Source organism: Poecilia latipinna, unplaced genomic scaffold, assembly GCF_001443285.1.
Source record: "Poecilia latipinna isolate Pla-1442-1.1 unplaced genomic scaffold, P_latipinna-1.0 Scaffold847, whole genome shotgun sequence".
Classification (NCBI taxonomy): Eukaryota; Metazoa; Chordata; class Actinopteri; order Cyprinodontiformes; family Poeciliidae; genus Poecilia; species Poecilia latipinna.
This window is the reverse complement of record NW_015113463.1, coordinates 112126-121739: the sequence shown is the minus strand read 5'-3', so window position 1 is coordinate 121739 and position 9614 is coordinate 112126. Positions and strand designations below refer to the sequence as shown.

Below are 9614 nucleotides of genomic sequence, written 5' to 3'. Positions count from 1 at the left end.
GATGTACATCCGCTTCTCAAAGTACATGAAGTTCACTGACTGTGGCTCATGATGCTATGAGTCCTTCTCCAAGTCCTGAGACCAACTCAAGCTCCTTCACCACCTCTACAGCATCCCTTCCGTGCGTTTGCTCCTCCACACCACGACTGTGGTCATGAGCAGGGTGATCAGCATTGACGCTCCGATGAAGGGCGTGAGGATGCCGATTGATGGCTCACTGAGGAGCCGGCCGGTCAGGGCGCAGTGGTGGAAGTACGTATTATGAATCTTCATGAAGAAGTTGTCGACCAGCTGGTTGGGCCAGAAGCAGTCCATCCTCAAGGCCACCTGGCAGGTGCAGTTAGTCAGTCCCTCATAGATCCTGCAAAAACCATGAGAGACACACACCAGTGAATATTTGCTTAAAGACTTTAGATGAAACACTTAAATTAACCCAACTTTCAAACGTCTGAGGGATGTTCAAGTCTCTCAAGTTAAAATCTAAAATGATAATGAGTCTGAATTTTACATTTGCAGTCTTTGGACTGAAATATTCTCTCCTGATGTCTTTGAACCTCCTCTCAGTGTGAAAGAGCAGCAGGAGATTCCTGACGGTAGTGGGAAAAAAGAGCTGAAGAGTTTCTAGAATTACCAGTGAGCTTAAGAGAGCTATATATAACTGCTTGGTTGGTGGAGGGCAAAAGAAATGGAGATGCATTCCAACTGAGGAGCGCACTCATTGGAGCACTTCGACATTCCAGAGAGAGATTCTTCTCTGGGTGAAGTGTGACTTGGTCTGAGGACGATCAAGGGGGGTAGAAATGAGGAAAAGCAAACTCTCAATCTGTGACAGAAACAAACATATGATTTAATTGCATAATCACAACTCTGGATGAGTAAGCAGAGAACTTATCAAGAACAAGATTAAGAAGCACGGAAGGATTAAAAGGATTTAATTCAATGAGAATTAACAGTATGAAAGTCTTGTCTTGAGGCAGGACATTCATAGCCCCTCTGTTCTGGAAGATGTTTTTCTAATTGTGTTTCTTTCCAGATCCTCTGGTGGAAGTTATTTTAAAAGCTTTCATGACCTTGTTTAACATGTCCATGGTAAAAGTTAGGTTGATACTCTGATGGGTCAAACCTGCATCGGATTGTGGTCATTGACTTTGGCATACAGATAAGGTCAAATGCTTACCCACTGTCATCCCTGGACATTTTCTCAGAAGTGCCGGGCCCACACTGGAAATGTCCAGCAGGCCTATCTTGACTACAACAGGACTAATTTAGGTTTGTCATAACAAAACCTAAAGGTTCAACTTTGACCAGGGGATTTTCAATCCCTCTGGCTTCTCCAGCTCCACCACAACACCATCAGTATCAAAAGATGGAGTCAGATAAGCAGAAGGTTGAGCCAAACATCATCAATCTCACCATAATGAAGCACTCAACTCTAGGAATGTGGTCATGTTGAGTATCTATGAACTCGGCTGAACCAGCTCAGTACAAAGAATCTATGTTGGTTGGGATCCTACCTATGTATGCAGAGCCCTTTGGATTTGATTGCTTTCCCTCAATAGTTCCTGTTATTATTTTAAAATCAGAGGTCTTCTAAAGATAGCTACTTGAGTTTTATTCACACCAGGAAAGTCCATTGGCCAGTTTTTTTGGTCCAGACAAAAAGCCGATTTTATTTATGTATTTTTGTTTGGTGTGGTTTGCGTTCAAATTGGGCTTTTCTGCAAGTGGACTATAATAAACAAAGCTAAATGGGTGACAATCATTTGAAAGAAATGACAGGTTTCCCAGTATCTCCACTTCGGCTTGAGAATCATCCAAATTATATTTAGTACACTGTATAATTAAGAAGTGGAAAACAGGTGTTAATTTAGTCATTACAAAGAAAACCCCACTTTTGATTTATTTAGAAAATCAACATGAAAAATATTTTTAATCTCTTTCTATTGGTTTTTATAATAGCATAAATGCATATTTCAAGTAGGGTAAATGTTACATTTGATCAATATTCAAAATAATAAAAAGTAGCATTTACCTTTAGACGGATAGTGTGGCACTCAGGTTTCAGTAGTTTATTCTTCTTATTAATCTTTCAGAGATAAATCTCAGCTGATTATTATACATCGGATTTTTCAAGTCTCATCTAATTTAGCTAATACTTATTTCTGCCAGTAGATGGCAGTAGTGTTTTAGCTGTGAGCTTGACTTACTGGCGTCCTCGGCATTTTACGGCAGCAGCGGTGAAGCCCTGTCGCACCCCCACCCCCTTTCCGCCCTTGTGTTCTTCAAATGCGCACAGGAATTGATACTTATTTTTAATTTCTTCTGCAGAAAGTCATTACTGGAAAACCTCGTATATAATTATGAAATTAACATCTTAATTTTTTTTGTGGAAGTGGAATAGAAACCAATTCGATTCTTATTTTCTTTAGAGATATCATGATTTTTTAAAAAAATATATATTTTCCTCTCAGACTTTAAAGTAATTTGTTTTCTTGCAGTTGTACTTTTTAGCAGCACAAATGCGGAAACACTGATCAGTCCCGCCATTTTGGATATCTAAGCTACAACACTAGGGGCGTACTGTCCCAATTCTCACATTTTTGCTGCTTCTAACCCTGCGCACTCGATCCCTTATGTGCACTTCGACTGAATCCACACTTCACAGAGGGGCGTAGGGTGCGCACTGAGCACTGGGACTAAGTTTAAAATTTAGGAGCTCAGTCAGAAATGTGTCTGTGTACTGTTGACTTTCTAAAGCTCTCCTTTGCATTACAGGTGAGACTAAGCACACAAACTGTGTATGATAAGTTTAGTGATGTTTGATGGTGCCATGTCTTATTTTGTAAATCTTTAACAAAGTGACTTTACCTCTTCTCTTTGTTAGCTAAGTTTGGTTAGCCTTGGAAGCTAAGTTGCTTCTTTTCACTGAGTCCTTTCTATGACAGGGATGTCACTCTCTGTTTTTGATTGTTGCAGTACATTGCTGTCTTTGCTCTCTGAAATTGTACTCTAAAGCAGCATTTTTGTTTAGAAACAATATATTTTCACATTTCTGCCTTTATTCCTGTTATTGTTATTTCTATGGGCATTTACCAACGGTAGCAGGAAGTTAGTGCTTTGAAGTTCAGCCAAAAATGACTGACCTAAAGCTTTGTTTTGTGTTACAGACAAAAATAAACACTTGAGACACCGGGATTAAAGTTGTCCTCATTCCATGTGTAACACTAACTTGTACAGGAAGTCTATCAAAAATAGATAATGAATGTTTACATTACAGAGTTTTTTTTTTGGGCTCATATCCATTTCCATTTTCTGCATTGCTGGGTTCTAATCACATGGTTTTTGCTCCATGATGTTAAATCTAACCTGGTGTCAGACATTGTAATTTGTAAATAGCACTTGCTTAAAAAATTGTGTTTTACATATAATCCAGCCTGGAATTAGCCACAGTGTGACTAGCTTTAAGCTTAACTTTTCAATGAAAATTGTACCAAGTTTGAAGACTACAAACCTCAGGTAAGATACTTCCTGCTGATAACTAATCTAGAGAACTCCACTTTTAAAAACTGTTAAAACTGGGGAAACAGAAATATGTTTTTATTTATCCATTCTGTGTATATTTTTTTTCTCCTGCATTTTTAACATATTTTTAACAAAAGTTTCAGCCAATCAGGTTTAATCTCGCATAAATAAAATAACACACATCAAATTTGTGTGAAAAAAATAGCCTACCTAATATGTCACATTATGAAATATTTTATGTTTAGTCTTATTAATAGTGACCTGTGGCACACGCAGCTCTTCGTTCTAACATCAGCTTGTTAGTTTGTTTTTCTTTTCTTTCATTCAGGGACATGAAGGGGAGATATTAGTTAAACCAGATATAGCCACTGGCTAAATCATATTTGTATTCCCTAAATCCTTTCATTTTGCTCTCTTCAGTGCTGCCATTGCGCATTCTTTCCAGCAGTTTTATTACACCAGTGCAAACCTTGAAAATGCCTGTACTTTTTTTTTTTTTTTGCAGCACAGAGAGCACCAGCAACCAATTATTTTGTGCTGGACCAGGCGAGGACAGGGAGCCAGGAGGGAAATCACATAGTTCTGACAGAAACTTCTTCAGAGCCTTTTTATCCTCCTGCCTGACTCATCCTCTGGCAACCGCTGGTGCTTGGAGAAGAAGGCCACTGTTTCACTTTCAAACACGCACTCCGCCACTGTGATGTCAGACTGATTTGCGAAAAACGGCTCTGGCTGAGCAACCGGTTGACTTTGAGCAAAAGATATTGTGTGAGAGAAAAAGGGAAAACTCAAAGCAGCAGACGGAAACCAAGAAGGAAAAGGCAGAAAAAGCGATGTAGAGATCTAACTATGAAACTAACAGTTAGCTAGACTATCAAATGTAGGAGAAAGTACTCCTGGTCAAGATCTATATGTTCTTCTGGGCAACTGACTAACCTATTCACTATTTAAACTCTATTTATGTATTTATATTTACCATAGAAACTGCTCCTTGTCCACTAATTCTTTGTCTCTTTTCTCTCTCTCATTAACAATTATTTCTCATAGCCTTTTTATGTTGATTTGCCACAGAAAGTGCTCCAGGCTCTGGGATTTGTTTTTAGCAAACAGAACCTTTAAATGATAGACTTAAAACTATGAAGACTGTTTTTGTTTACTATTGAAGTATTTTTTGTTCTGTTTTTCTTTGTTTTGTTGTTCTTGAGCTATTGATTAAGCTTTTCTGTCACTAATTTCATACACTCTCTATTCCCCTAATAGAAAGTACTACCAGCTGAGTTCTTCTATATTTATCTTTGTGCGTTTCCTGGATGGAAACATTGCCAACACTGACTTTGTGCACTTTTTAATTTTTTGTTCTTTCCACACAGAAAGTTCTTTTGAGCCATTGTGTTTGTGTTTACATAACTTTTTTTTTTCTGGTGAAAACATTAGAACTTTTCTTGCCATTAAACTATTTCCATAGATAGTTGTTTTTCTGCTAAGCTACATCTCAGAGGGGCGTAGTCAACAGAATTTGACTGTATTTAACATAACTGGATATTAATTCAACAGTTTGGGCCTTGAAATGAGTTTTTCATGAATGGAAAGTTGAAAGTTTTTGATTTCACTCACTCCATTGTTTCCGGCCAGCTGCACCACGTTCCTGAGTCCAGTCTGCCCATCTCCTCTTTGAAGTGGTTGAAGCAGAGGTCGTTGATCATCTTCTGGTAGAGCCGGCCGTCACATCCACACTCTGAAGGACCGACGTGAGCTGCAGAGAGGATCCAGTCATAAAGGTGCTTCTTTTTCTGTTACATGATTGGCAGAAAATAACCATTATTGTGAATATGAAAGAAATATGACACAAAGCACCGCAGTGGTTATCTGCTCCGTTTCATTTTTCCCCTCATAATTAGGAATATGTTTGTGCAACAAAACAAGGTCACTTCCTGGCTCCGCGTTTCCCTTCAGGACTGTTTCTTCCCTATTAATCTGCTACTTTCACGAAGAAAAGATTTTTAATTTGCAATCAGAGTCCCAATCCCATTTGTTTACCTCGGAGATGCGAGCAAACAGCTTCTTAATGTGGAGGCAGGCGGCGGCCGTCCCGTTGGACCTGAGGCTGAATGGAAAGACGGTGTGGAGGGAGCAGAGGGACGGCTTGTTGTTCTGATCGGAAAAGGCGGCGGATCTCAGGCTGCGGCGGCCCGATAAGGCCCAACTGTTTGGGCCCGGTGTTTGTTCCGACTCGGTGAGCTCTCTGAGGGAGCCGCAGCCTCACAGGGACAACCAGTGTGTTGAGTTTTCAAAAGGACAGCAGCTGAGAAGCAGCAGCTACAAGTCATTTCCTCGTTCTTCTGTAATTTTGTGGGGGGAAACAATTCCCTGAATCAAAACTAATAACTTCTCTCAACTGTTTAATCAGCAGGTGGTGCTTCCTATGTGCCATTAAGCATTAGCGGCAAGATATCCCAGCTATCAAAATAAATACACAAATGGATTTCCATACATAAGCAACAGGAATCAAATATTCAGTTTTTTTTTAATTAATAAATGCTCATGTATTGATGTCTAATGTTGAATTTCTCTGTAAAACCCCAAACAAACATCCTGTTTTTCTCATAAAACTAATTTCTAGTTTTCAGTGAGGTCTGCCCTGTTTGAACCTCTAAAGCTCAATCATTTGGGAAGATGTTTGGCGTAAACAACCAAATAACAGTTTCTAGCCTTTCACATGCTATACAGCACGGAGTGAGAGTGTCATGGTGCAGGCAGGAAAATGCAACAAAACAATAACCCCAAATATACCAGTTAAGTCACCAAAACTTTCTCAGAATGTCCTGAAAAATATGGAATATCTGATTGTTGCATTTTCTACTAATCTAAAATGAAACATAGTTCCATTTCCAAACTATCGCAGCATTTCATCTTACTTTGTTCTTCATCATGAAGTCCAACTTCTCCTCTACGTCCAGTAACTCAGCCGGCCAGAATAATTAAAGAAGACGCTCCTTTAGAGACTCACCTGTCAGCAGCAGCAGCAGCAGCAGCGGAAGAGCCATGCTTGGAAACAAACTTCACCTCCTCACTGGCTGCAGGTCAGAAACACAAACCTCATTCTGGACTATCCTCTCCAGCCAGAGCTGCTGGTTCTGGTCGGGCAGACCCCGGTTCCAGTGAGATTCCTGCCCACCCCCCACCGCCCCAATCACAGCCTGTCATCTGAGCCCCGAGTCCCACACAGTGGACAGAACAAAGTCAGGGTCCAAAATTAGAGCGGGGGCATTGTGAATGCTGGAGGTCATCAGGGCACAGACCAACCAGATTACTTTATATGGCAGCCAAAAATGTAATTAAGTTCAGCAAAGCTGAAATAGAAATATCTTTAAAAAGATTTATATGTACAATAGATGCTTATACTGAACTAATTCATAGATCCTTTAAATAGTAAAATCAAGAAATATACAAACACAAGCAGATATTAAAATGATTCATGTGAGTTTTTTTGCCTAATGAATAAAAATGTAAAAAAAAAGAAAAAAAGAAAAAAATACATTCATATTCTGAAATTACAAATATTGAGTCAAATGTACGTCCGAAACATTTTTATTCATAATTAAATAAAGACAGAGCTATCCCTTCCTGTTTCCGCTAGAGGGCAGCAGAGGACATTGAATAAAGCTCCTTCGTGTCACAGCGAGTCCATATCGACTCTTGTCCGTTAAGCCCTGGATGCTGAGCTGAGGACTCAGGTCAGGTTGGCTAGAAATTAACATCTGCTTACTTTGACTAAGCCTTCCTCTCATTACACCTTTTAACAGAATTGTTCTTATTCCTTCTTCTGATTACTTCTAACGTATTTATGAGTCAGTTCCAGTGTTTAAAAAGGCGCTAATAAACTGACTTATGCAGATAAGAATAACCAAAGCAAGAGCGGGAAACCAAAACAAAGCAGCTGTTGACAGGTGTAGTGACAGCCGCAATGACGCCTGTTAGCCAATCAGGAGGCGCGTTGGGCTCATTAGGAGATGGGTGTGTGATGTGATTGGCTGAGAGAGGTGTCGATTAGGCAGAAAAGGCGTGAGCAGAGCACCTACACCCCCTCCTCCCCCCTCCTATCCCAACACGCACCGCCCGCTGCTTCCTCACCCCCCATCCCTCCCTCCCCCCTCCAATCCAAGAACCGGCGCAATGGCAGAGTGAGGAGTAAATGGCTCAGAGTGTCCGCGGCGGAAAGCGACCTAAACACCGGACTGGGAGCCCACAAACAAACCCAGCAGAGCGGGAAGCCGTCACACCACCCGGGGACACTTTCATTCCGACACTTTCAGCCCGTTTTATTCCTCTTCTTTTTCTTTTGTGAGAAGCGCGTTAGAACAGCGAGGATATCTTAATTTGGACATGTGAGTTATACGGGAGTTAACAAGACAAGGAGGCTTTCTTCTTCTTCTTCTTCTTCCTCTTCTTCTTCTTCTCCTGGTTTTGGATCAAAGATGAAGTTCCAGGCGTGCGTTTTAGTCACTTTGGCGGTGATCCGCTGGAGTGCAGCGCAGTCAGGTGAGTGCTTGGATGCATGGATGGATGGATGGATGGTTGCGCGCCTGTGCGCATCGGTTCCTTCGGAACAATGAAGCGCAGCTCCTTGAAACTGAACACAAGTTCTCATGTGAGTCATCCCGATCCTCTCACACCTGCAGCGGAGCGTCGGACTCTGCGTAAAAGCCTCTCCATCTGCTCCAAAACATCCACTCGCATTCCACTAATCTGTTCTCTGAAATATGAACCTAATTTTTTGCGCAGTTTCTTAGTGAATACATGCCACCGCAGCTATTTGCGGGTGTTTTTGCATGATTTAAATGTCAGCTACTGTGCGAATCATTTAGAAACGGAGCGGTTAGGAGTCATCAGGACCCCTGAGGTTTGGGTCCTTCCTAATGTTCCTGCAGTGACGCTAAGAAGTCAACTGAGAAAACTTCCTGAGAGGGATTTTTGGTTGCACCGATTGTTTTCACAGTGCATTCGTTTCTAAAAGGCACCACTTTTTCTTCACACTGGAGAAAAGCTGCTTTTAATCAGCACAATTTGGAGCATGCTTACTTTCTATCCCAGGTCCGCAGGGATGGGATCAGTTCTAGGAGCAGCAGCCTTTAATTCCAGGTTTGAACTGGAAGAAAAGGTGAAAGAAACATCGTTAAAAGCGAACCATGCATACCTTCTACTGCAGGTCCAGAAGAGATGATTTTTGAACCATCACAGCCTCATATATGTCCAGCTTCGACTTGAATCAAGTGTAAACACTGACTGTTCAGTTGGATGGAAAACTAGATCAAATGTTTTTAAATGTGTACTTTCTATTCCAGGTCCAGATATTTAGCACACATTTGTCCAGTTTTGATGTATATCAGACAGATATTTAGATTCCAGTGGTTAATCCTAGCTGCAGACTGCTGGAATGAAGAAAAACAGCAAGAAATGTCTTTACTAGAACAGATAAGACCATGGATCCTTTCTACATATGTCCAGATGGAAGATTTTAGTTTACTATGAAAGTGATGTATGTTAGTCTTTGATTCCAGGTTGTTGCTAAGCTTAGACAATGGAAGTTGGACATGAATAAAATAAAAAGTTCAGAAAACAACCAAGTTTAAACACTGAACTTGCAACTTGTTAAAATCACAAAGTGAACAATGCGTACTTTCAAGCCCCTTTTGGGACAGGATCCTTTTACTCTGGTGCACAATACTACAGCAGAGCATCACGGGTCACTGAATCGATGTGTTACTCAGCTCTGACTGATTCCAGAAAGTGGACAAATTGAACGAGGTATACTTTCAAGCCCATGTAGGACAATACAGTGAAGGTCACAGTTTTGAGGCATTCCTTAGTTCAAACATAAATTTAAACTGATACAGAGAGTTTGATTTGAGATAGTGGAAAAAAAAAAACTAATAAGGCATACCTTCAAATCTAACAGCAGAAAGATGGGATAAGCATTTGTTAATGGATACTGAATGCAGTGTTTTAAAACTAAACAAACTGGGCCATGGATACTTTCTTGTTCAGGTCCAAATGGGATCAGTTTGTCCTGAAACTGGCTGTAAAAGTCACAA

The 9614-nt window shown here is 40.6% G+C and overlaps 1 protein-coding gene and 1 long non-coding RNA gene across 2 annotated transcripts; one reads left to right on the top strand and one right to left on the bottom strand.

The window, feature by feature from the left end:
* LOC106956840 (receptor activity-modifying protein 1-like) lies at nucleotides 1–6800 on the bottom strand. The gene is made up of 3 exons (XM_015047909.1): nucleotides 6530–6800; nucleotides 5137–5275; nucleotides 1–361 (listed from the first exon to the last, which is right to left on the bottom strand). The coding sequence occupies exons 1-3, from the start codon at nucleotides 6564–6566 to the stop codon at nucleotides 106–108; spliced, it is 432 nt and encodes a 143-aa protein (XP_014903395.1). The 5' UTR covers nucleotides 6567–6800; the 3' UTR covers nucleotides 1–105.
* LOC106956841 (uncharacterized) lies at nucleotides 1699–4988 on the top strand. The gene is made up of 2 exons (XR_001426836.1): nucleotides 1699–2775; nucleotides 4028–4988. It is a non-coding gene; the product is annotated as an uncharacterized LOC106956841 (long non-coding RNA).
* Nucleotides 6801–9614: the final 2814 nt, after the last annotated feature.